Here is a 27567-nt window from a genome sequence, read left to right as displayed (position 1 = left end):
AAAGGCTAATATGCAAATTGTCCCCTCAGGAGTTCAACTGCCTGGGAGTTCGACCGCCCGCTATGATGTGCACTGACGACCAGGGGGCAGTGTGGAATGAAGGAAGGCCCCAGCCAGCAGCCAGGGGAAGGAAGGCCCCGATGGCCCTGATCACCAGCCAGGCCTAGGGACCCTACCCATGCATAAATTTTGTGTACTGGGCCTCTAGTATAATAGAAGAAGGCTCACCAGCAGTGAACAAAGCCAGGGAAAGCTCTGGCACAGTGCTTAGGCACTCAATATAGATGTCTGAAGGGGAGGAAGTTCCCAATGGGAAAGTGGATGTCTTCACAGAGGACATAAAGGAGTCAGGTCTTGAAGGATAAGTGGGAGTTCAGTAGGCAGGGATGCAGCAAAGGGTATTATAGGCAAATGAAACAAATGTGAAAAAGGCCTGGAAGTGGACCAAACAGACTATCTTGGGATAATTGGGGGTCTCAAAGGATGGGACAGAGAGTTTGTACTTCATTCAGTAGACATTAAGATTTTTCAAGTAGGGAAGTTAGACAGTCAGTATGGGATAGCTTGGGGTTTGATGGTTCTGGCATGGTAAACAACATGTCATGATTGAAAAGGCATGGTTTTTGAAGTTAGATATCCAGGGTTTAAATCTTTTAATCCTTCTCCCAATAAACTCAAATGAGCATTGAGGGCTGGAATTTTGTCTATTTTGTTCACTATTTTATCTCAGTGTTTGGCAGAGTGCCTGACCCAGTAGGTGCTCAATAGCCACTTATTGCATAAGAATGAATGCCTATGTTGAATTCAGTCCCATTTGACAAACATTTATTCAACACCTACTGTGAAACTGGAACTCTGGTTACATAGTATGAGCTCTTCAAGGGTAGGACCCCTGTGATCTCTGATCTCTGCCTCAGTGCCATACACAGGTTCTGTCTGGCACAAGGCAGGTGCTCAAATCATTAATTCCCTTCCCTCTCCTGGTCTAGGAAGATTCCTTAAGACCCAGTCAATTCTTGAATAGGCTTGGCCTGAACACATCACTGTAGCTGGCAAGAAAAGGGAAGCTAAAGCTGTAGGAATGGAAGGCTTCAAGGAACAGGAGGTGATACCCACAATATTTGTCCCAAAGCAAAGCTATGGAGCTCTAGGAGGCAGGAGGCCATCTGAATAATCAAAGCCAGTAAAGAACTGAGTGGCAATATAGACCATCCTACAAATCATTCTCAGAACCCTCTGCAGATTGCCTTGCACCCAAGGCAGTAGATACATGTGTAGGGCGGAGGCTAGCATGGGTAGAGTGGAAATAAGCTGCAGGACTTGCAGCTGGATGAGGAGGGGAAGATCTGGGCCTTATTTCCTGAGCACCATCCTGAGCCTGGAGACCCGCCATTTCCACTTCTCCTCTGAGTTCAGGAGAGCCCTTCAGCTCATGGCTGACCACAGTATGAAGGGGGCTTCTTCAATTCCTGTAGGGCCTCCTCTCCCCTCCTTTTTCTTCCCTCCCTTTCCTTCCTACAGAGCTTCCCTCGAGCCATAAAGATAAAATAAAACACAAACACCCACAGTCCAGGAGGAGGGCATCAGACAGATAATGGGCATTTTATATCTTTTTATGACACTCCCCATAGGCAGCTCAGCAATCACAGCGCAATAAAGGCAGGCATGCAGCTTGCATAGTTAAACAACTGCCGGGTAATTAGGCACAGCAAACACACCACTGGGGAGGCCTCATGGCTGCCCTGGGATCTGCCTACAGCCTTCACTCCTGCTTGCAGACAAGTAGGTGCCAAGCTCAGGCCTAGCACTATAAGATCTGGTTCTGGTGCTGAGGACAGACCACTGGCTACTGCCATACACACACTTGAGCTCATACCTGTGCACTCAAAAGCACACCTGCCCACACCCACACACAAGCACTTCCTGAGTAACTAGCCCGGACCTCATCTCCCCAGGAGGGCCATTTCTCTTTTCCAAGTATGGCAGCCTATGCTCTCTCAAGGGCCCTGCCTTAAGGTCTTTGACGAAGTCACAGGGCTGGCTGCAGCAGGAGCTAGCTCATTCAGGTAGCTCTGAGCTTATCAATTTGCACAGGCAGGGGAGCACAAAGACATGCTTATGTAGACTCTGTCTCTTGTAAATTCCAACTCGATATGGAACTGAATTTTAAATCAATTATTTTAAAAAACACACTAACTCACACCATTCACATATCCTATCACTGCACTTACTACTACTACTGTGCTCCCCTGTCCCCCCAATCTGCCTTGACCCACCCATCTTTCTTGCTAGACCAGGATCTCTGTACAGGTGGAAAACAGACCTGATTTGCTGGAGTCTAAATTCTCTAACAAAAGGCTTCAGTGAGTGACTGGTGACTTGATGTTAATTTAAATGTCCTGGCCCTGGCAAAGCATAGGTCACTTGCTACCTGAGTTGAGGTTTAGGGCCAGACTGATTTAAGCCCAACCAGCAGAGAGAAGTCCTCATCAGCACTGAAGGAACTGCACTGCAAATCCACACAATGCTCGTTCCTTCTCTAGTGGCCCAGCTAGTCAAATCTGGAAATTTCAGGGAACTGAGAGCTAATTAATGGGACAGAATAGACAAAACCCTGCTATAATCCCACTTGAAGACTGAAACAGACAAAGGTCCCATCTCCAGGAACCACTCAGACCAACCCGGAGGAATCAGCCCGAGAAAATGAAGGCACCCAACTCTAAACTCTCTTCCCCCAAAGAGAGCTGAGAGCAGACCAGCTGAGCTCACAGCAGACCCCGTGTTGAGCCGGAAGTCCCACAGGAATGTGAACACACGTCCAGCTCCCTCTCCTGGTCTGCCTGGCATCACTCTGCATCTGCCCAATCAATAAAGGGGACCAAAGGCCAGAGGAAGGGCCTGGGCTGTGGCCTGTCTTAGGGAGACAACAAGCTTCTCCTCACTCATATTCTCATGGAGAGGCCTAAAGCCTAATGGCATGCAGCTCCAGTCCAGGCCCAGTGCGACAGGCACCAGTTGTCCAAATGGTTCCCTAACACCTGAGCGCCAGCTCTCCTAACCTGATGCCAGGCAATTCCCTGCCTTTCCTGGACCCTCAACTTTCCCCAGTGGAATAGCAGAGTAGTCTCAATGCTAAAGATCAAAGCAGGTCAGGGTAAAAGAGGGACTTCTCTCACTCTCCTTGCACCTGTCTCATTTTTTACTGGGAGCAAAAAGAGGAAACTGAAGGTACCATGAATGATCTAAGAATGGCAAAGGTAGAAGAGATCACTTCATCCAGCTCCCTTATTTGTTAGATGAGGAAACTAAGGCCTCAGAAAGGGCAAATGACTGAACACCAGAGCCCTTGTCTTGATCTTCTAGCATCAAGTTCAGTCCAGGGTTCTTTGTATTGCACGTTGTCCTCTAGGGACAAGGGCCTCATCTGCCCACTTCCAGGTGCCTGAGTTGAACCACAGATCCCATACCTACATCCTCATATTCCTACATGGGGGCATGTGCACACACCTAAGTATACACAAACATCCCCACAGAGAGATACACTTCTTTAAACATGTATAGACATGCATGTGCTCAGGGGCATATCCTCTTACATACACAGATCCCCATAGAACAAGTGGCACTCCCAAGAGACCTGGGAAGCCAATTCCTATTCCTCTCTAATCACTGACTTTCACTGATCATACCACTAGTAAAGGCTGGTATGTGTTTGCCCAGGCCTCCAGCTTAAACCAGGCCAGGCCAGAGGAACTGCCCTTAGGTGGTATCTGCAATGGAACAAGTGACAAGAAGAAAGCCATGGAAAGAGAGAAAATGGATTTATATCCTGGTCATGTGGCCTTGGGCAAGCTTCTTAATCTCTCCAAGTCTCTATTCCAGCACTGGTAAAATAGGGACCACAGCCCCCTCCTTGGTGAGTAGCTGAGGATTAAATGCAATAATGTGTGTAAAGCATCTAGCAGAGAGGCTAGCACCAACTGGGACTCAATATGTTGGTGCTCTCCTCTTATCTCTTTTATTAATACCCATTGACCTGGTCAAACTGCCTTTCCAGAGTGGTCTGCAGGGCAATGTGGGAGATGGGAGGCAGGGCTGTACCTCCTGCCTTCAAGGAAGTCTCCTTGTCCTTCACCCTTCTTTTATGTTACTCCTCCCAGTTTCCAGGGTCCAGAGTAACAGTAGCAGCAACAACAAAAGCAAAACAAAAATTCCTGGGAGATTTTTAAGGGTGTTCCCTTAGCTTTCTCAGACTTAATCCTGAACACTGATGAGTCCACTTCTCCCTGCTGCCTCACCCCGCCTCGCCTCTCTCCCAAAGTGCCCTCAGCTCTTCCTCAGCATCTATGCCTCTACTAGCCTCCTGAGGTCCCCTCTGCTTGCCTAGCTCTGTGGATTCAGAGAAGAAGCAGATCTAGTCTCTTTCTTTGAGTGGCGTGTGGTCCTGCACAGAGACAGATTAGGCCACACACAATAAGCAAGAGGCATGGACACGGCTCCTGTAGGCCCTAGCACCTGGCCCGAGGGTTAGAGTATGGGCACTATGGACAGGATGCCTGGGTTTAAATCCAGGCCTTACACAGACCGAGGAGAGAGCTCCTCTCTCCCCTGTTCCAGAGTGAGCTCAAAAGTCACTTCCTCAAGGACACAAGAGAAAGACAGAGGAGGCTCACAATGGAACCAGGACGAAGAGGTTGCATCACTCGACAGGGCAGACTCTGAGCAGCAGCAGGTGAGAGGCAGACAGACCACGAGGTGGGCCTTGTTGTTAAGACCCGCCACTGAGGGCACTGCAAGCAACTCCAGGGTAAAGGTGGATTTGCAGCAGCTGCAGGGAACCTCACGAAGGTAGAAAGAATCATACCTGCCTTGAGCTGACTCCCTCCCCTGCTCCTTCCCCCTTCCTGACACACTTACCTGGGATGCAGAACAAGGCAGGCCAGCTCAGCTCCCTGGCTGAGGCTGTGCCAGGCTGCCTACCCACACACCTAGCACTGGCACTTGAAGACCTTTACAAACATTCCTAACTGATTTCTCACACTGTAATTTGCACATTTTGCCAGAAGCACACTGAGGTCTTCTGGCATAGCAGTCTGCCCACAGCCAATAGTGCCATAAGGGATGGTAGCTTTCTAGAGCTGCCTCATTCTTAGAAGGCAGTTTAGGCTCACTCCACTGCAGAATTTGGCAATGGTTCCTCACTGTGCTTGCTCTGCTTTTCCTCTGGTAAGAGGTATACACACAGCTGGTGCACATCACTAGCCTAAAGAGACCCCAAAACTACTGTTTGTAGTTTCCCAATCCAGCAAGTTGTCTCACCCTTCCAGGCCTTTGTTCATTGCTCCCCCTGCCTGAAATGCACCCTTTCCACCCTGTCTCCTGAAAACTTATTTTCTTTTAAGGCTCAACTCAAGTGTTTCCTTATGAACCTTTGTTGACTTTCTCTCCTGCATGCCAAGTGAAAATGGCTCCTTCTCCTTTGCACTGGAGACAGAGCAAGTAAGTTCAGAGCAGGGTCTCTGCAGTCTACTGCCCAGGTGCACCAGCCTACTCCATCACTCACTGCTGAACCTTATGAAAGGTATTTCACATCTTGTACCTCAGTTTCCTTATCTGTAAGATGGCTAATAATTGTACTTAAGGAGTTGTCTGAGGATTGAATTTATATAGAGCATTTAGAGCAGCACCTGTTTATTATTATTATCTCTACTTTACAAATGAGGAAACCAAGGTTATGAGAAGGAAACTAACTTGTCCAAGGTCATTACACAGGTGGGTGACAGAGCCAGTAACTGTCCGAAGGTGAATGTGGCTGTATTTCATTGGACAACAGACATGCTGATGGCGGCTGAAATTCAAGGACAATGAGATGATCGACTCTGTTCCTCTGTGAGCTGAGGGTCAGTTAGTCCAAGGATGGGATCAGGCTCCCCCTCCCCAGTGCTCCCTTGGGTTCCACTGGGGCCTCTTTTTCTTAGCTCCTGCCCACAAAGGCTGGCATCTCTGCCTTGAGCTCCTGTCTCCTTCACGCCTGCAGCCTCGGTGAGACGACTAGGCGACAGGGGTGAAGAAGACGGTGCAAGGAGCAGGGAGAGCACAGACACAGGGCTGTCATTTCAGCCCCAGGACAACTCCAGCGTGGGTACTGTTTTTCCTGTGTTACAGAGGAAAATACTGAGGCTGAAAGAAGTGAAGTGACTTTCCTAAAACCCCACAGCTAGTAAGTCCAAGCTGAAATTCTAAATCAAGTCTACTGAACTCCAGAGACTAAGTTCCGTTGTAAGAAATTAGTCATCATTTTGAAAAAATGTTTTTTAAAAATATCATTTAAAAATATGTTTTTTAAATCCTCACCTGAGGATATTTTCCCCATTGCTTTTCAGAGAGAATGGAAGGGAAGGAGAGGGAGGGAGGGTGACAGAGAAAATGCGAGAGAGAGAGAGAAACAAATATCGATGAGAGACACAGGACTGGCTGCCTCCTGCACATGCCCTGACGAAGGGCAGGGAGTGAACCCGCAACCGAGGTAAGTGCCCTTGACTGGGAACAGCGAACCTTTGGTGCGCAGGCCTATGGGCTAACCGCTCTAACCACTGAACCACACCAACCAGGGCATTAGTCATCTTTTTTTTTTATTATTATTATTATTTTTTTTATCGCTTAAAGTATTACAAAGGGTATTACATATGTGTCCATTTTATCCCCCCGCCCTAGACAGTCCCCTAGCCTCCCCTATCCCCCAATGTCTTATGTCCACTGGTTATGCTTATATGCATGCATACAAGTCCTTTAGTTGATCTCTTACCCCCCTACCTTCTGCCCCGCAACCCTCCCCGGCCTTCCTGCTGCAGTTTGACAATCTGTTTGAGGCAGCTCTGCCTCTGTATCTATTATTGTTCAAAAGTTTATAATAGTCTCTATTATCCATGAATGAGTGAGATCATGTGGTATTTTTCCTTCATTGACTGGCTTATTTCACTTAGCATAATGCTCTCCAGTTCCATCCATGATGTTGCAAATGGTAAGAGTTCCTTCCTTTTTAGAGCAGCATAGTATTCCATCGTGTAGATGTACCACAGTTTTTTAATCCATTCATCTACTGATGGGCACTTAGGCTGTTTCCAGATCTTAGCTATGGTGAATTGTGCTGCTATGAACATAGGGGTGCATATATCCTTTCTGATTGGTGTTTCTGGTTTCTTGGGATATATTTTCAGGGAGGTTATGGAACTGATCCCCATCACACAGCTAGTTGGCAGTGATATTAGAAGTATGAGCAAGGCTCATCTGGCTCCTAAGCTTTTTCGCTTGTTCCAATGCTTTACAGCCTGTGAGCCACATCCCTAGGGACCAGTGTATACACCAAGAATCACCTGAAGACTAAGGGTAAGGGTAAGTCTCATATATAGCCTTACTATCTGTCTGGGCTTATGGACAAATAGATAGCACTGTAATGAACAAAATATAAATCCGTTTAAAAGCCAACCAAATTCACTGTAACTTTTTTCATTATATACTTTCTTTATCACATACACCTAAATATAAGTTCCACCAAGTGCTTTAGGGGAGGGGGATGTCTGTGAAATTTTCAGACTTTACTAAGAGCTCCATGTACTCTGCCTGTCTACCTCCTTAAGAGCTCTCCAAAATCACACTTAGGTACCTTTCTCAAGGTAGGTACAAAGTCATAATAGAGAAGTGTCTTGTGTGAAATAACTGTCCAAAGGTTATTAGTAGCAACAGGAGGCACAACTCCTTCTAGGACTTGAGTCCCATGAATGTTAAGAACCAGTGCAGTCTCCAGCAGAGAGGACTCAAGACCTGAGCTATGGAAGGAAGAAGTCAGGGAAGTGTGTTTCTGTCTTTCCTATCCTGGCCTCCAGCTCCATGCCTGGGTTGGACACACCTACCTGCGTTCAAATCTTAGCTTTACCTTTTCCTGGGTATGTGCCCTTATGCAAGCTACTTAACTTCTCTAAGTCTATTTGTCTGGGAAATCTGGCAGGGGAATAGTCATCTGGACTCTGGAGCTTATAGTAAAGCCCTGTACTCAGTGTGGGTCCAACTAATGCTTGTTGATCCCTAGCATGTGCCAGGCCCGGTGCTGAGCACCGGAAATACAGAAATGGGTGGTATGTAGACCTCAAGTTGCTCAGTCTCGTAGGAATCATAAACATGGAAGCAGATGATCACAAAAGCATGTGAGACACTCATTACAAAGTACTGAAGTCACACAAAGAAAGAAGTGATTAACTATGTCTACCAGAGGTGTGGGAACATCAGTGAAGGCTTCACAGAAGAGGGTTTTGAAGGATGAAGAGGAGTTTTTCCAACACACTAAATGAGAAAGGCAATGCAAGCAAAGGGAACAGAATAAGCAAAGAGAAGTGAGACAACCGGGTATATTTGAAGAGCAGCAAGAAGTCTGATATGGCTGGAATGTTAGAGGAATAGGAGATATGAAGATAGGGATGCTACCATGAGCCAGATCATCCAGGGCCTTGGGTATCTTGCTAAAGAGAAAGGACAGGCCAAAGCCTTCTACACCTATCCTCTTGACTCTGGTGTTCTTCCTGTCAAAATAAGCACACTGCAATCGTACCCTTTCCCAGGCCTTTGATTTAAGAGTTCCTTTCCTGGCCCTGACAGTAAGGCATTTCTGTCCCACAGATTATAACTCACTCTGGGCTATTATTCAGCTCCCCAGCCCTGGCCCTGCTGCAGTTAGTCCAAACATAATATCCTTCATGCATATATTATCTGTCTCCCTATTATCTGGAATCATTTCGGAATTAAATTTCAGTCCTGCAATATTGGCTTCAGGAGCGGCGCGCTTTATGGGCTAGTCAAAGGTTAGAATACCAATCAAAATAACAGTGCCGATGCAGCGAGACATTTTAATATTCCAAAACCCGGTAATTGTAAAAGGACATAATATTTTTTCCCTGATTACCCCAAAGGCAACACATGTTAACAAGGCGAGGGAAGGAGTGAAAGAAATTTCAGAGTTCAGACAGCTGTAAGACATATTTAAAGGAAAAGCCCAGGCAGGGCACTCCGCCATCGGGCGGGAAGATGAGAGGAAAGGAGGCATTCTCTCTAGCGCCACTGTCCCTGACTCCAAATACAGCACTGTTCCCTCTGGACTGCATCCCAAGAGCTCATCCCCAAGGGTAGATGTTGCAGAGGATGGGATGAAAAGAGAAAAAGCTCAGGATGTGGAGTCTTGAGGCCTGGCTTCTAGTTTCAGCTCTATAATTCAGTAGCCTCCAGCCCCCAAACTGGCCCCTCCCGGGACTACAGCATCAAATCCAGCAGCAAGCTCCGGGCTGCTCTCCGACTTGTCCTCTCCTTGTCACTGCCTGCGTCCCACCTCTCCCTCATTTATACCTGGCGCCTGTGTGTACAAGTATTTCTTCCAAAGGTAGCTAGAGGCCCTTATCTTCCTGGCCTGTGAACTGGCTCCCACCAGGAGAGCAGCCTATAATTGCCTGCTGCCCCACAGACAACACTGTACTTCAGATGATGCCAAAGACCTGGACCACTCTGGTTCCTACCATTGAGTGGTCCTCCTCACTCCAAAATAAAACAAACACATCACAGGGCCCCTAGATCTTCATGCCTCTCTTGGTTTTCCTTTTTGTTTCATTACTGTTTTTCCCAAATCAGCTTCTGAATAGCCCCAATCTGCAGCCAGCACCATGCAGCTAGCATTCTATAGAGCCCAGCCTCTGTCAGGCTGCCTACACTCATGTAGCTTTATCCCCACAACACCAAAAAGTGACCTGACCAACGGAGTTTCAGATCCTTCCACTTCTGATGGCTGCCCAGCTAGCTCAGCTCACTTGCTGGAGCCTCCAATCTGCTTCATCCCCGACCTGCTGACCTGACTATGGCCCCCAGCAAAGAACTTCATTAAGGCCGAGAATTTATTCCTCCATAAGCCCTTAATTTATTACTGCGCTGATTGGGACTCTGAATGCTCCAAGGTCAGAAAAAGTCATACTCAATCGTAGACAACAACCTTCCCTTCAGCAGTTTCTCTACTGTCTACTCCCAGGGGAGGGGAGGCAGAAATACTTCTGGAGGAACCCAAGAAGGTCTCTTCTTTCTTACTCTGTCCCAGCTGGCCCCAGCCCCACCCCTTCAGAGCACCCAGAAATTGCAGAAGGGCATATAGCACAGATGGTAGAAGAATGGTAGAAGAAAAGTAGAGCAGCAATCTTTACGCCCTGGTATAGCTGGGTCTGTTAAATTCTAGGTGACCCCCGTCCCTACAACTTCTGAGCATGACTGGCTGAGCCTCGTCTGCCAGGACTGACTCAGAATCCTCCTAAGGCTGCATGCCTGCTTCTACAAAGCCCATCTAAACAGGCTCAGACATCAGAGGGAATTCCAGGCCATTTGTGAGTGTATGTGCACGAACTTGCATGGCTTAGTCTGATGAACGTGACCTGTGTGTATATATATGTGCAGGCATGCATTTGTACATATACCTATGTTTCCATGCATATGCAGTGTGTGTGTGTGTGTGTGTGTGTGTGTGTATTTTATGTATGCATGTATATATCTATCTATTCACATCCTTATGGAGGTCTCATCTGCCCTATCCATTTCTTGACCTCTTATTTACAACTAGAGGCCTGGTGCACAGATTCATGCACCGGTGGGGTCCCTCGGCCTGGCCTGTGGGGATTGGCCAAAATCGGCTCTCTGACATCCCCCGAAGGGTCCTGGATTGCAAGAGAGCACAAGCTAGGCCAGCCGTGGGCAAACTACGGCCCGCGGGCCAGATCCGGCCTGTTTGAAATGAATAAAACTATTGAAAAAAAAAGACCGTACCCTTTTATGTAATGATGTTTACTTTGAATTTATATTAGTTCACACAAACACTCCATCCATGCTTTTGTTCCAGCCCTCCGGTCCAGTTTAAGAACCCATTGTGGCCCTCGAGTCAAAACATTTGCCCACCCCTGGGCTAGGCCGAGGGACCCTATCGGTGCACAACTGAGGTCAAGGAGGGACCGAGGGAGGGCCACAGGGCGTGTCCAGCCCATCTCACCCAGTCCTGATCTGCTGGACCACAGCAGCAAGCTAACCTACTGGTCGGAGTGTCTACCCCCCTGGTGGTCAGTGCATGTCATAGCGACTGGTCAAACGGTTGAACCAACGGTCAGACACTTAGCATATTAGGCTTTTATTATATAGGATAATATTCTCCTCCACCCAACCTTAGCTACCCACTCCCATGGGCACATCTTGGAACTTGCTAATACCTATAACTGTCCCATCTCTGAAATCACTAATTCAGAGATCCTACTGTCTAACCATAATCTATTATCCTCCCATCTGGCACATTCAGCTATACCTGATATAACTGCTCCTCATCTTACTAGGACCTATCTGCTTTTTCCATCAGGCCCCTTGCTATCTTCACTTCCCTCAATATCCACTTTAGATCTCATAGTCCATTTTGGCAACCACTGTCTTGACAATATCTTCAACTCCTTTGTTCCTTTCATCACACTTCATGGGAAAATCTCCACCCTAGATGACTCTAAATGTCTGTCTTCTTTTTAAAAATACATTTTTATTGATTTTTAGAGAGAGAAGAAGGGAGAGGGATAGAAAGACAGAAACATTGATAAGAGAGAAACATCATTAATCGGCTGCTTCCTGCATGCTCCCCCCCTCACCTCTCAGCGCTCCCCCCCCCGCCCCGCCCCACCAGCCCCACCCCTAGGATCAAGCCTGCAACCTGAGCATGTGCCTTGATCGGGCAACCTCTTGGTTCCGCGACGCTCAACCACTGAGCAACACCAACCAGGCTAAAATGTCTGTCTTCTGCATGCCCATAGCCAGGCAGCTGAGCTCTGCTAAATAAGTAATGCCACTGAACACAGTAGTTCCACTATAAATTAATGTCATCAGCCCCAACTGAGCCCTGAGCACTGCCTAAAATCTTACTATACTTCTCAAGTCAGCTCATACTTCTATTTACTAAAATATAGCAATTTTTTTCCACTTTCTCCAAACCTTCCCATCTCTCCCCTATTAGTTACCAGCAAATGGCTCATCTACTTCACAGAGAAAATGCTATTAGATGGGAACTACTTCAACTTGCCATCATCAAATCCACAAGCCTGCCTGCATCTATGTGCAGCTATCTTCTTCTTCCCCCATCACAATGGAAGAGGGACCTTCCTCTTGAAGACAGCCAATTTCAAGAAACTGGGCTTCCCATCCTATCTCCTTTCACCTTCTCAGAGACCTCTCTTACTCCTATATTTTCAACCCTTCCTTCTCTAATAGTGCCTACAAACAAGCACATATGTCTTCCATCTTAAACCACAAAACCTGCCTCAACCCCACACTTGCCCTACCATAGCTCCTGCCCTTTCTCGCTCCTTTGAAGCCTCTTCTATGCTTAGTGCCCTTTACTAGCTTCCTCTTGCCCCACGGACAAAGATCAAAGTCTAAAGTGTGGCCTATAAGCTCCCCCTCCAGTTTCACCTCATGCCACCCTCCTCACTTCCCCACATCGACTATGCTTCAGGCAGTCATTCATTCAACAAATAATGATTAGTGATGGGGCCAGAATAGTGAACAAAAGAGGCAAAAATTCTCTGCTCTCATGGAACTTACATTCTAGCTCCATGAAGCTGCCAGGCTTCTTCTCACCACAGGGCCTTGCCACAACCTTAGCCAATTCCTGCTCATCCTTCAGATCTCAGCTTAGCCACCCCTCAGGGAACCATTCTCCAACCCCATAGGTTGAGTCCCCATGACTCTGAAATTTTTAACAATTGTATTGTTATAGTACAATTAAAATTATTTAACATCCATCTTTTCTGTTATATCTCCTGGGCCCAGTTCAGTATCTGGAACACAGAAGGCACTCAAGGATATGTTTATTGATGAAGATGTGTATGTTTCTTTTTATTCATGTGTCTTTACACCCTATGATTATGTTTATATAAACACATTTATGTCTGTATATTTCCACAGGTGACTATGTGAATATGTATTATGCCTGTATGTGTACCTATTAGCAATTTTGGGTATGCCCACTTGTGTGTATGCGTTCACATGACTATACATGGGCGTGTGTGTGTGTGTGTGTGTGTGTGTGTGTGTATGTGTGTATGTATTCTTCTGGCCCCTCAGTGAAGCTCTGATCTCCTGGAGGGAGCTGAGAGCAGGGCCCCAAGTCCTCTCTAAGCTGACAGTTCAATAAGAGTATAAGATCATTCAATGACACTCCAAATGTCAGCAAACATTGGCTTGCTCCACTGTGCTACAGGGGAAGTAGGTGGAGGCGGGAGATGTGGAAATCTGGTCATTAAAAGCTGCTTTTCCCTGATGCAACCCGCACCGTTTCTGGACAGGAGAGGGCGGCTGAAAAACAACATTTTGCCTTTCCTCAGATTAGAGGCCTTAGGAAATGGGAATGGTGAATTCACTCGCAGTTGCTTACTTACTAGGCAGATCTAGGTGGCCAAGCAGACCAGAACCCTCCCCACTTTTTTAATGGGGAAAAGCTCTGTAGGGGAGTTGAGAAGAGAAGGAAAGGAAGGAGAGACCAAGTAAGATCAAGGACAGGAGAGGATCCTGTAGATCAGTGATGGCGAACCTATGACACGCGTGACAGAGGTGACACACAAACTCATTTTTTTGGTTGATTTTTCTTTGTTAAATGGCATTTAAATATATAAAATAAATATCAAAAATATAAGTCTTTGTTTTACTATGGTTGCAAATATCAAAAAATTTCTATATGTGACATGGCACCAGAGTTAAGTTAGGGTTTTTCAAAATGCTGACACGCCGAGCTCAATAGGTTCGCCATCACTGCTGTAGATAGTCAGAGTGTGGGTCACATATGGGGAAAGAAGGCATAGAGTAAGCCTTTGCATGATACTCCCACAACCTTGGCAATGATCTCTCTGGTTTTGCTTTTATTGTTACTCTTTTTAAGGGAGTAGGTATCTTTGTAGCCTGCACTAAGTCATACAGTATAAACAACAGAAAGATCACCATGCCCCTGGACCTCCAGGGCCCTGTAGCCTCCCTATTTGAATGGCTGCTGGCAAGGACTGAACCAAAGTCTGGAATTAAGACATCTCTCCTGCTGGACCTTCAAGCAAAGCTGCAACATGAGGTGGCTAGAGGGCAGGAAGGAAGGGGTTAGACCTCTTATTTTTTCTCAGACTTGCTAAGTTTACCTCCCAAGGGGCCATCACAAGGCCAACTGGGATTAGGGTCCTCAGTTTCCCCTTGTGCCCATTCCCCCTCTATGGTTCAGCACAGTCTGGCAGAGAACCAAGCTGAACAGGCTACGGCAGCCCACTTCCACCTGCAGCAGCATCAAGGTAGCCATGAGTTACCACACGGTTCGGCTGCTTTTCTGCCTTTCTGCCAAGGAACCTAGAGGCAGGGAGCGATCCATATACCAAAAAGTCTAGTGAACTTCACAGAACAATTGTTCATGGTCAGCGCCTGCTTCGCCTGGCCGGGCCTTCACATTGCATTTGCCAAGGCCAGCAAGCAGCCTCAAATGCACTCTGACAGCTGGCATGCTGTCTTCTAGGAGCGCAGGCCTAACCACGCCCACACGTGCAACTCTGTCAAATCCTGAGTAAGAGGGCCTCTATGGAGCCAGCTCTCAAAGACCAGCCAGACAGCCAGCAATCATTCTGAGCACATACTCTGTACCTAGCCCTGATCTGGCCACTGGGGACACAGAAAGGAACCAGATTCAGTCTCTGTGCTCCAAATAGACATGGCCGTAAGGAAACACACACACCGACTCCGTTTCACCACTCTAAGATCCAAAGTGTTACGGAGCCTCAAGGCAAGAGACTGACTGCAGAGGTGATACCTGAGCTGAATCTTTAAGGAGAGGGAAAATACCCGATGAAGATGACTAGGGGGCATTTCACAGAGAAGTAAGGTTGCAGGCCAAGAGCCGAAGGTAGCACAGCGCCTGGCTTCCACAGCCAAAGATGGCAGGTAGTAAGCAGCTGTTGTTTGGGTGCATGACACGGTGGGGGGGCTATGTGTGTCAGGAAAGATGGGTAGGGGTCAAAGTACAAACAATGCAGAGGGCAGAGGCCTCTGTACCATGGAAAAGCAAAAGAGTTCACAAATGTTGCCACAAATAATGGCTGCCCTGAGACCTATGGAACAAAGTCCAAGGTCATTCTCTCTCACTGCTCCTGCCCATGCTCACTTACCTCTAGCCCCACCCCCACACACCAAAAGCACACTACTTCCTCTGCCTAGAAAGCCTCTCCTCCTCAGATTCATATTGCATCTCCCTTGAATATGCCCAGTTCAAGACCCAAATCCTTAGGATCCCAGCCTGACCTCCAATAACCTCTCTTCTCTGAACCCCCTGGCAGCCACTACTCTGACCGCTGGTGTGTTTTCCCTTCTCCAAGCTTCCTGGGAGTCATTGCTGACTGGTGGCATGGGGTTCCTGAGGCTTCCCAGGGCTGCTGATCTTACTTTAGAAGGATTTATGGGGATGAGCCTCCCTAGTGCACTCTAGGAGCAAGGATCCACTAGAGCAGGGATCTAGGGAGTCTATTCCTACGCCTCCTTTCTTCCGTTTACCTAGGAGGTACAGCACACACTAGGAAAGAAGAGTTTTATGAGGATCCATTATCTGCCACGGCCCACCTCCCAGCCCACAGCCTCAGCCCTCTCCCCAGGTGCTTGGTGCTCGTCGGGAACTGGGCTGTAGTTTCCATGGCCCTTCTCATGTGAGCAAGGCTCTGCTGTGGCTAGGCAGGACCAAAGCCAGCCTGAACCAACGCTACCTGCCAACCAGAGGAAGATACCAGGGCCAGTCAGAAGGGTCAGAGGCCACACTCACAATCACACTAAAGAGGAGACTTTCCCAGAGATTCAGTTAGTACTGCATCTCTCCTGGCAATAACTCAGTTCAGCCCAGAGATTCAGTTAGTACTGCATCTCTCCTGGCAATAACGCAGTTCAGCCCAGAGATTCAGCTCTGGCAAGAACCTGGAAAACCCCCTTACTGGAACTTCTCTGCACATCTGGGTGATACCAAATAGGGAAGTGTCATACTCCACTCAGCAGCCTGGACCCCACAAGCAGCTCCCCACTTCCAGAAATAACCACAACCTTCCAAGGCTCATTAGCTGGAGAAGAGGAAACAGGGATGTTGAGAAAAGAGAAGAACAGAAAGAAAAGGAAAGGTGAGAACAACAAAAAGAAAAAAACAGAAATGAGAAAAGCAAGCAAGGGAGGGGAGATCTGAGGCACAGGAGAACCTGGCGAAGCACCCAAGTGGGGCTCAGACACAGTACCTTTTTCAGATTAATCCACTGCTTGAAGTAATCTGCCACTGGCAAGCCCAAGTACTGGCACTGGCCCGGGAGCCTACAAAAAAGGAAAGAGAAAACAAGTTGGGCACACACATGTCCCAGGTATGGAGTCTTATGCTAGGAAATCCAACATAGAGTCCATAGACAAATAGACCTCAAAAAGCCCACCCATTAGCCATGGGTCCCATCCCACCCAAGAAAGGGCCCCCACCTCCAGCACCCTGGACACTGGGCTTCATATCCAGCCCTCAGATCCAAATGTGAAAACCTGAAGACTATCTATATATATAAAAAGCGAGCAACCGGAATGCCGGAACAACTGGAACAACCAGTTGCTATAACACCCACTGCAGCCAGCGAACAGGCCCGATGGGGGGGGCGGGGGGGGGGATCCATCCAACCTCCCTTGGTCCCTCCCCCCAGCCGGCCCTGCCCCTGATTGGACTCTCCCACCCTGATCGAGGGTGGGGCAGCCATTCAACCTCCCCTTGGTCCTTCCCCCAGGCTGGCCCCACCTCCAATCGGCCTGCCCCACCCTGATTGACCTGTAGCCCTCCACCCCAGTCGGCCCCGCCCCATTAGCACCCCCACCCCAAAAGGGGGTGGGGCTGACTGGCCAAACTCCTGAAGATCCTCCCCCCAGCAGGCCCCTCCCCTGATCGCCCCCAGCAGTCTGGCCCTGATTGGGCCCCAATCAGGGTGGGCCAGCCGGCCAACCTCCTGCGGTCTCCTCCTCTCAGCAGGCTCAGCCCCAATCCACCCCGATTGGGGTCAGGCCGGCTGGACCCCACCTGTGCATGAATTCGTGCACTGGGCCTCTAGTTCAAAATAATATCAGCAGCTACTATTTTCTGATGGCCTACAATATGTTAAATATCTTCCTAAAAGTTTCACATTATTCTTCAGAATGATGCTGTGAGGTAGGTACTGTGGCCTACATTTTATAGATGTGAAAATGAGATTCAGAGGGGTTACCTAAGATCCTACAGCTTAAAACATGACAGTGCCAAGAAATGACCCAGGTCTGTCTCATTCCAAAGCCTATGTTCTCTCCAGTGCACTAGCCTCTTGTTTTGTTACAGCAGAGAGGGGAGAAATCAGATTTAGATAGCTGGGCAGGGACTTCCATAGGCTTTCTGCAAATCATGACCATGCAGATGGATGAGAAGAAGTCTGTTCTTGTTTTTTCTTTAAATTAGAATTTATAAACTGTCTCCCCTTTGAGCTGAGGATGCCATTTTACCCACATAAATCCATTCACCCAAACATTTGCTGATATTTAGTAAGAGTCAGGCACTAAGGTCTCAAAAAATAATACTTGATTCCAAGATGGCAGCCAGGAGGATGGCAATGAGGGAGAGAGTGTGAGGGAGTGAAAGGGGAGTGTGTGGACATGTGTGTGTGTATGTCTGAGTGAGGAAGGGCTAGATCTCAAGGACCCTCAGGGGCTGGCTGATGGGCTCACCTAGCTAGGCAGCCTCTGCCACTGCTGTAATCGCTCCCGGAGTGCCACAGAGGCCGCACCATCTTGAAGGGGGAGAGCTGCTGTGACCAGGAGCCCAGCCTCATCTCCACCCAGTGTGCTCTCAGACACCACCCGGGATCCTACAGCCACTCTGGCCAAGGACCTGCTGCCTTGGCTGCCGACCCATGGACACCAGGACTCCAGCCTCCCCAGCTGACGGCTCATGTGAGTTCCAGAGGGCAATCCCCTCCCATCAGCCAGACGCTTTAGCCCTGGGCAGTGTGAACGCGAGAACGAACAGCCGAGCCTTACGCAGCAGCCCCGGGCTCTGTGACCACTCCAGCAACAGGGCGAGCAGCCACCGCCCGCGATTGCCTGTGGAGCAGCTGCTGCCCACAACTGCACAAGGAGCAGCCGCCCCGCGACTCCTCAAGGAGCAGCCACCACCCATGACCACACGAGGAGCAGCTGACGCCTGTGACCGTGTGAGGAGCGGCTGCCCTGTGAACACGTAAGAAGTGGCCACCCTGCAACCGTCTGAGGAGCTGCTGCTGCCCACAACCACGTGACCTGCCACCAAGCCCACCACTGCAGCCACAGGCTCCATGCGACTCGACACCTAGATCCTTTGATGAAAGCTAAATAGGGAGACAAAAGAACAAACCCCAAAGGAAAGAAAGGAGGGATCACCAGAAAAGGAACTAAATGAAACCAAGGCATACAATATGTCAAAAAAAGAATCCTATATAATAAAAGCCTAATATGCTAAGTGTCAGGTCATCTGGTCGTGCATTCAACCAAAGCGTAATATGCTAATGATATGCTAAGGTCGTTCAACATTTCGCTATGACATGCACTGACCACCAGGGGGCAGAGAGTCGACTTGTCGACCAGTTGCTATCACATGCACTGACCACCAGGGGGCAGACGCTCTGACCGGTAGGTTAGCTTGCTGCTGGGGTCCGGCCAAGCAGGATTGAGTGAGACTGGACGAACACGCCCTGGAGCCCTCTTGCAGCCCCTCCCTGGCTGGCCAACCTCCCACACCCCTCCCCGACCCTGATTGTGCTCAGGTAGAGTCCCTCAGCCTGGCCTGCACCCTCTCGCATTCCGGGACCCCTTGGGGAATGTCGGAGAGCCAGTTTTACCCCAATCCCCTCAATGTAGGAGCTGCCCCTTGGTGGTCAGTGCACTCCCACAGGGGGAGTGCCGCTCAGCCAGATACCAGGTTCACGGCTGGTGAGCATGGCAGCAGTGGCGGGAGCCTCTCCTGCCTCTGCAGCAGTGCTAAGGATGTCTAACTGATGGCTTAGGCCTGTTCCCCGCGGGCTCCTGGACTACAAGAGGGTGTGGGCCGGGCTGAGGGACCGCCCCCTGAGTGCACAAATTTCATGTACCAGGTCTCTAGTTCAGAATAAGGGTCATACAGTTCATAAACCGAATGGATGAGAAAATCAACAACCTATGTAAGAATCAGGAGGAAATAAAGAATGATATAGCTACAATAAAAAGCAATATGGAAGCTTTCAACAGTAGACTAGGAGAAGCAGAGTTGACCAAATTAGCGAATTAGAAGACAGGGCAGCAAAACACACCCAATCTGAACTGCAATTGGAGAAAAAAACAAAAGACAGGAGGAGAGCCTGAGGGAGCTTTGGTACAATGTGAAATGAAGCAACATATGTATAATAGGGGTGCAAGAATGACAAGAAGAGAAGCAAGGATTAGAAAAACCTATTTGAAGAAATGTCTGAAAACTTCCCTGATTTGGGGAAGAAAAAGTCACACAACCACAGAGTCCTAAACAAGATGTACCCCAAAAGACCCACACCAAGACACATCGTAATTACAATGGCAAATGTTAATAACAAAGAGAGAATCTTAAAGGCTGCAAGAGAGAGACAGAAGTTACCTGCAAGGGATCTCCCATTAGATAATCAAATGATTTCTCAACAGTAACACATCAGGCCAGAAAGGAATGGAAGGAAGTATACTAGTACAAAGTGATGCTAAGCAAGGGATTGAATCCAAGAATACTCTATCCAGCAAGGCTATCATTCAAAATTGAAGGGGAAAGCAGGAGCTTCACAGACAATGCTAAGGGAGTTTATCACTACCAACCCAGCAATGCAAGAAATACTAAAGGGGCTGTTGTAGAAGAAAAAAAACAAAGGGAAGAAGGAACACAGGCACAAAATATAAAAATAGCTACAAAGAACTACCTATCAATACTAACTTTAAACGTAAATGGCCTAAATGTTCCAATCAAAAGACATCGAGTGGCTGAATGGATAAGAAAACATGACCCATATATATGCCGTTTACAAGAGACCCACCTCAGAACAAGAGACTCACACAGACTGAAAGTGAAAAGATGGAAAAATATCTTTCAGGCAAATGGAAATGAAAAGGAAGCTGGAGCAGCAATACTTATATCTGACAAAATAGACCACAGAGTGAAGGCCATAACAAGAGATAAGGAAGGCCACTTCATAATACCAAAGGGATCGATACAACAAGAGGATAGAACTCTGGCCCTGACCGGTTTGGCTCACTGGATAGAGTGTTGGCCTGGGGACTGAAGGGTCCCAGGTTCGATTCCGGTCAAGGGCATGCACCTTAGTTGCAGGCACATCCCCGGTGGGGGATGTGCAGGAGGCAGCTGATTGATGCTTCTCTCTCATCGATGTTTCTGACTCTCTATCCCTCTCCCTTCCTCTCTGTAAAAAATCAATAAAATATATTAAAAAGAAAAAAAAGAGGATAGAACTCTGGTAAACATATATGCACCCAATGCAGGAGCACTCAAAAAACTTCTGGAAGATATCAAGGGAGAGATTGACAGCAATACGATCATAGCAGGGGACTTTAATACCCCACTGACATCACTGGATAAATCCTCTAGAGAAAAATTCAGCAAAGAAACAGCAATCCTAAATGACTCACTAGATCAGATGGACTTAATTGACATCTTCAGAACATTTCACCCCAAAGCTACAGAATATACATTCTTCTCAAGTGCACATGGCACATTTTCAAATGCAGACCACATATTGGGTCACAGGCAAAGTCTCTCCAAATTCAAGAAGACTGAGTTCATATCAAGCATCTTCTCAGACCACAAAGGCATAATATTAGAAATCAATTACAATAAAAATAATCAAAAAAATTCAAACACTTGGAGGCTGAACAGCATGCTATTAAACAATGACTGGGTTACCAAAGAGATTAAAGAAGAAATTAAAAACATCCTGGAAACGAATGACAATGAAAACACAACAATCCAAAACCTATGGGACACAGTCAAAGCAGTCCTGAGAGGGAAGTTCAAAGCATTACAGGCTTACCTCAAAAAACAAGAAAAACTGGTAATAAATGATCTAACTCTACAACTTAAAGAATTAGAAAGAGAGCAACAAGAAAAGCCCAGAGTGAGCAGAAGGAAGGAGGTAATAAAGATCAGAGCAGAAATAAATGAAATAGAGACAAAAAAAAAAAAAAAAAAAAAAAAAAAAGATCAATGAAGAAACAAAGAGCTGGTTCTTTGAAAGGATAAACAAGATTGATGAACCTCTAGCCAGGCTCACCAAGAAGCAAAGGGAGAGGACCCAAATAAACAAAATCATAAATGAAAGAGATGAAATAACAACAGATGCCACAGAAATACAAAAGATTGTAAAAAAAAAATACTATCTATGAACAACTCTACGCCAATAAAGTAAACAACCTAGAGGAAATGGACATATTCCTAGAAAAATACAACCTTCCAAAACTCAATCAAGAAGAATAAAAAAAAATCTCAATAGGCCAATAACTAAGGAGGAAATTGAAGCAGTCATCAAAATGCTTCCAGCAAACAAAAGCCTGGGGCCAGATGGCTTCACAGGAGAGTTTTACCAAACATTCAAAGAATAACTCAAATCTATCCTTCTCAGACTATTCCAAAAAATTTCGGAGGAAGCCACACTTCCAAGCTTTTTCTATGAAGCCAGCATTACCCTAATCCCAAAACCAGATAAAGACACTACAAAGAAAGAGAATTACAGGCCAATATCCCTGATGCACATAGATGCTAAAATCCTCAACAAAATTCTAGCAAATCAGATTCAGCATTACATTAGAAAGATCATACACCATGACCAAGTGGGATTTATTCCAGGGATGCAAGGCTGGTATAATATCCGCAAATCAATAAATGTGATACATCACATAAACAAATTGAAAGACAAAAATCACATAATCATATTAATTGATGCAGAAAAGGCATTTGACAAAAATCCAACATCCATTTTTGATAAAAATTCTCAGCAAAGTCGGAATAGAGAGATCATACCTCAACATAATAAAAGCCTTATATGACAAACCTATAGCCAACATCATACTCAATGGGCAAAAACTAAAGCCATTTCCCTTAAGAACAGGAACAAGACAGGGATGCCCACTTTCAGCACTCCTGTTCAACATAGTACTGGAAGTGCCAGCCACAGTGATCAGACAAGAACAAGAAATAAAAGGCATCCAGATTGGAAAAGAAGTAAAATTGTCATTATTCACAGATGGCATGATATTGTACATAGAACACCCTAAAGACTCCATCAAAAAACTACTAAACTAATAAATGAATTCAGCAATTTAGCAGGATACAAAATTAACACCCAGAAATGTATGGCTTTTTTATACACCACTAATGAACTCACAGAAAGATAAACTAAAAGAACAATCCCATTTACCATTGCAACAAAAAAATTAACATACCTAGGAATAAATTTAACCAAGGAGGTAAAGGACCTGTACTCATAAAATTACAGGACCCTGAAAAAAGTCTTAGAGGAAGACATAAACAAATGGAAGAACATACCGTGTTCATGGATTGGTAGAATCAACATCATTAAAATGTCCATACTTCCCAGAGCAATCTATAGATTCAATGCAATCTCCATTAAAATACCAATGGCATACTTCAAAGACCTAGAACAAACTCTCCAAAAATTCATCCGGAATAAAAAAAGATCCCGAACAGCTGCAGCAATCTTGAGAAAGAAGAACAAAGTTGGAGGGATCACAATACCAGATATCAAAGTATACTACAAAGCCACTGTTCTCAAAACTGCCTGGTCCTGGCACAAGAATAGACATATAGACTAAGGGAACAGAACAGAGAACCCAGAGATTGACCCAAGCCATTATGCTCAATAAATATTTGACAAAGGAGGCAAGAGCATACAATCGAGTCAAGAGAGTCTCTTCAATAAATGGTGTTGGAAAAATTGAACAGATACATGCAAAAAAATATATATATATATGAAACTAGACCACCAACTTACACCGTACACAAAAATAAGCTCAAAATGGATAAAGGACTTAAACGTAAGACAGGACACCATAAAAATCCTATAAGAAGCCAAAGGCAGCAAAATTGCAGACATGTGTCATAGCAATATCTTTACCAATCCTGCTCCTAGGGCAATGGAAACTAAGGAGAAAATAAACAAGTGGTACTACATCAAAATAAAAAGCTTCTGCACAGCAAAAGAAACCATCAACAAAACAACAAGAAAGCCCACTTCATGGGAGAACATATTTGCTAATGTTATCTCTGATAAAGGTTTAATCTCCAAAATTTATAGGGAACTTATACAACTTAACAAAAGGAAGATAAACAATCCAATCAAAAAATGGGCAAAGGATCTAAATAGGCACCTTTCAAAAGAGGACATTCAGAAAGCCAAGAGACATATGAAAACATGCTCAAAGTCACTAATCATCCAAGAGATGCAACTCAAAACAACAATGAGGTACCACCTCACACCTGTCAGAATGGCTATCATCAATAAATCAACAATGATAAGTACTGGAGAGGATGCAGAGAAAAGGGAACCCTCCTTCACTGCTATTTGGGAATGCAGACTGGTGCAGCCACTGTGGAAAGTAGTATGGCATTTCCTCAAAAAGTTAAAAATGGAACTTCCACTTGACCGAGTAATCCCACTTCTAGGAATATATCCCAAGAAAACAGAAACACCAATCAGAAAGGACATATGCATCCCTATGTTCATAGCAGCACAATTTATAATAGCTAAGATTTGGAAACAGCCTAAGTGCCCATCAGCAGATGAGTGGATTAGAAAACTGTGGTACAGCTACACAATGCAATACTACGCTGCTGTAAAAAAGAAGCAATTCTTACCATTTGCAACAGCATGCATGGACCTGGAGAGCATTATGCTAAGCAAAATAAGCCAGTCAGAGAAAGATAAATATCACATGATCTCACTCATTTGTGGAATATAATGAACAACATAAACTGATGAACCAAAGTAGAACCAGAGTCATAGAAGCATCGAACAGACTGTCCAACTGATGAGGGAAGACGGTGGATGAGAGGATAAGAGATCAACCAAAGGACTTGTATGTATGCATATGAGCATAACCAATGGACACAGATGGGGGGGGGGGGGCGGTGAGGGCATGTGCTGGGGGGTGAGGGCGACCGGGGAGAGGTCAATGGGGGAAAAAGGAGACTTATGTAATACTTTAAACAATAAAGAATTTATATTAAAAAAAAAGAGTAATACTTAACGCCTGCCCATAAGGGGCTCACAGTTTGCTCAGTGGACTGGACAATAAAAGAAGTAGACAGAACAGCTTTAAGTTGGAGCACTGGAGTACATGGAAGGATGGAGGAAGACACGAAATATCAGCTGAGAAAGATCATAGTTTTCTTGCTAAGGGAAGAGCTTAGGTGCAGGCAATAGAGAGCCTTTAAAGCAGTGGTTCTCAACCTTCTGGCCCTTTAAATACAGTTCCTCATGTTGTGACCCAAACATAAAATTATTTTCGTTGTTACTTTATAACTGTAATGTTGCTACTGTTATGAATCGTAATGTAAATATCTGATATGCAGGATAGTCTTAGGCGACCCCTGTGAAAGGGTCGTTCGACCACCAAAGGGGTCGTGATGCACAGGTAGAGAACCGCTGCTTTAAAGAGTTGTGGTTTACAGTGATTGTTCCTGTTCCGAAGCATCAAGAACAATACACTAAATAAAGCTGGGTAGTAGCCAGGAGACGAGACAGTAGTCACAGAGATATCGAGCAAGCAACAGATATTGGAGGTGTAAAGGAGGACTGAAGGGGATGTGGGGCAGTGAGAGAAAGTAGTAGAACCCAATTCGAAGTTTGTGCCTTGGCTAGCTTCATGCTACTCACTAAGACAGATATAAAGGAGAGAGAGGCAGAGAGAGCATATTTGACACCAGAGCAGACCAACATTTAGTCAATTTTATTATTGTTGTATCCTCTTTACGCCCAAACCAGGGTGGACTGCTCCCACTGCCTCACCCCTAGTACACCACTGGAAGGAGGCACGAGTTTGGGAATGCAATTTTAGGTAGATGCCTGGCACCTGGTAAGCTCTCAATATCTATTGAGCATGAGGTGCTTAGGAGACACTCAGCAGTGGGATGATATCTAAGAGGCAGCTAGATATCCAGTTTTAAAGAGAGGTTTGGGCTGGATATACAAAATGCTGAGTCATTAATGTAACTGAAGCAAAATTAAAGACATAAGAATAGATTAAGGTCACCTGGGAAGAATATGGAACGAGAGGAGCAGAGGGACCATGTCTCGTAAGTTTTATTGAGCTAAAATGAAACCAAGCCACCTCTACCCAACCATTACCACACACAAGAGACATACTGTCTCAGCTCTAATTTTGGACTTCTTAAATACTTAGGCCATCCTTTCTTAGTACTACACTAAAATCTGTCTCCTTGTAACTTCCGTCCTGAGGTATGTCTTTAGAAACTATAGAGAATGAGACTTCCATCTCTTCCTTGCAGAGCCCTCCCAAGATCTGGGAGCCCAGGAAGCTTCCCCCAGAGTTCCCTTCTCCTGGTCACACACCCTCAGCTCCTTCAAGAATTCCACAGGAGATAATGTACCAGGAGTCAGGACTCACCCAACCCACCCCTGTTCCTGGAAGGCAGGACTCCTGGACCTTTTCACATCACCAGTGGTCAACCTAAACTACTGTGAAAGCAAGCCTCCCCTATCTGGGCTCCTATACAGGTGGAGCAAAAATAGTTTACAGTCATTTCTATGGAAAAATAATACGATAATTAACAAGTAATAATACAAGAATAAACTCTGTGCTTCGTGTACTGACAACTGTAAACCTACTTTTGCTCCACACTGTGTAGAACTGATTTTTGAGCTTAAAATGCAGGTCATTAGTGTCAAATGCCATTGAGTGGTCAAGCAAGATGAGAACTGAGAAACGCCCAATGAATTTGGCATCAGCGGGCTGGTGGGAGCAGAAGGTAGCCTGCACCGTGCTTAAGAGTGAGTAAGAGGCAAGAAAGTGGAGACTACAAGTGCAAACTCCTTTTTTAGGAAGCTTGGCAATGGGAATCCAGTTGAGATGACTGATTCCATCCCAGAATGTTTCGGGGCAGTTCAGTCTTCCCTCCATTCCTCTTCAGTTATTTGACAGACACTAAGAGGAAGCCGATCCTCAGGTGTCAAGCAGTATAGTAAGGATTTACTTTTCTAAGAACTATATCTTACCTGAAGGGAAGGTTCTTCTCAAAAATCCAGGTGGCACAGTGACATTAACCACAACCAGTCAATTTCCTGGAAGGGGAATTCTTCTGAGGTCAAGATGATGAACGGGTATCTAGGTAGGATGTACCCATGTGGGAACCAAGGGCAAAGAATACAAGAAAACTGGGCAGGGTTCTGAAGGACAAGAAGTGGTCTTAGGAGCTAGAATGTGACTAGCCTAAGACCGTGGTCGGCAAACTGCGGCTCGCGAGCCACATGCGGCTCTTTGGCCCCTTGAGTGTGGCTCTTCCTAAGCCTTAGGAGTACCCTAATTAAGTTAATAACAATGTACCTACCTATCTAGTTTAAGTTTAAAAAATTTGGCTCTCAAAAGAAATTTCAATTGTCGTACTGTTGATATTTGGCTCTGTTGACTAATGAGTTTGCCGACCACTGGCCTAAGCAGAACTGTAATGTTTGGATAATTTTCTTATTTCCTTCAATTTTTTTTTCATGTTCCTTATCCTTACTATTTGTGAAAATGCTTGCTGAGCTCAGCTACTTTTGAAAAATCACTTTAAGGATTGTGAGTGAAGGAGGGGAAGGTCACTGGAAGCAGCAGACTCCACAAAGGAACAGTCAGGGGAACTGGCCAGCAAAAGGTAGAAGTCCTGGAGCACCTATCATATCCTCCCTTAGCCAGACCTGGTCTTTTCTTTGACGCAGGCCAGGAATCTTATTGTCTGTGGCGAGCCCTCAGGGAGGGGAGGCTCCTTCTTGGGAGAGATTTCCAAAGCAGGCATTAGCTATAGACATTCCTACCCAGGTAGTAAGGGTCTAGCTCAGTACAATCTTGTCTGCTCATATTGGAGGTTGAACAAAGGGGGCACACTGAGGACATACTAGACAGACAGATTGTCAGAGTGGATACTTAGCCTCAAGTATGGTTCAGCAGCAATCCTGAGTGCTGTCTGTACCCACGGCTGACCGAGACAGAGGAGAACGGGACTCTCACTCAGGTACACATGCAGTTTGTAGACTCACAAGCATTCTGGTTGAGTCCTCTAGCCTGTAATTGGTCCTAGCCCTGTGACTTCAAGACACAAGTGTACAGAAGTAGCAGGGCCCAGGCCCATCTTCACAAGAGACACAGAACCAAAACTCATGAGAAGATAGCTATACATTTCTATGACAGAATCTTATGCCA

The 27567-nt window shown here is 46.1% G+C and overlaps 1 protein-coding gene across 13 annotated transcripts in view; it reads right to left on the bottom strand.

Annotated features, from left to right (window-relative positions):
• The window catches only part of ERI3 (ERI1 exoribonuclease family member 3), a 132433-nt gene that overhangs the window by 43138 nt on the left and 61728 nt on the right, over positions 1-27567 (bottom strand). For all 13 annotated transcript variants that reach the window (XR_004973906.1, XM_036348201.1, XM_036348192.1 and 10 more), the window contains one exon: positions 16335-16407. Coding sequence is in view for 12 of the 13 variants with exons in the window: in XM_036348201.1 (XP_036204094.1) it covers positions 16335-16407 (73 nt within the window). In the remaining variant the exon portion in view is untranslated. Of the gene's footprint in view, positions 1-16334; positions 16408-27567 lie in introns of those variants that run through there.

Source organism: Myotis myotis, unplaced genomic scaffold, assembly GCF_014108235.1.
Source record: "Myotis myotis isolate mMyoMyo1 unplaced genomic scaffold, mMyoMyo1.p scaffold_m19_p_2, whole genome shotgun sequence".
NCBI lineage: Eukaryota > Metazoa > Chordata > Mammalia > Chiroptera > Vespertilionidae > Myotis > Myotis myotis.
The sequence above is the reverse complement of the archived record's forward strand: the minus strand, read 5'-3'. Positions and strand labels throughout refer to the sequence as shown.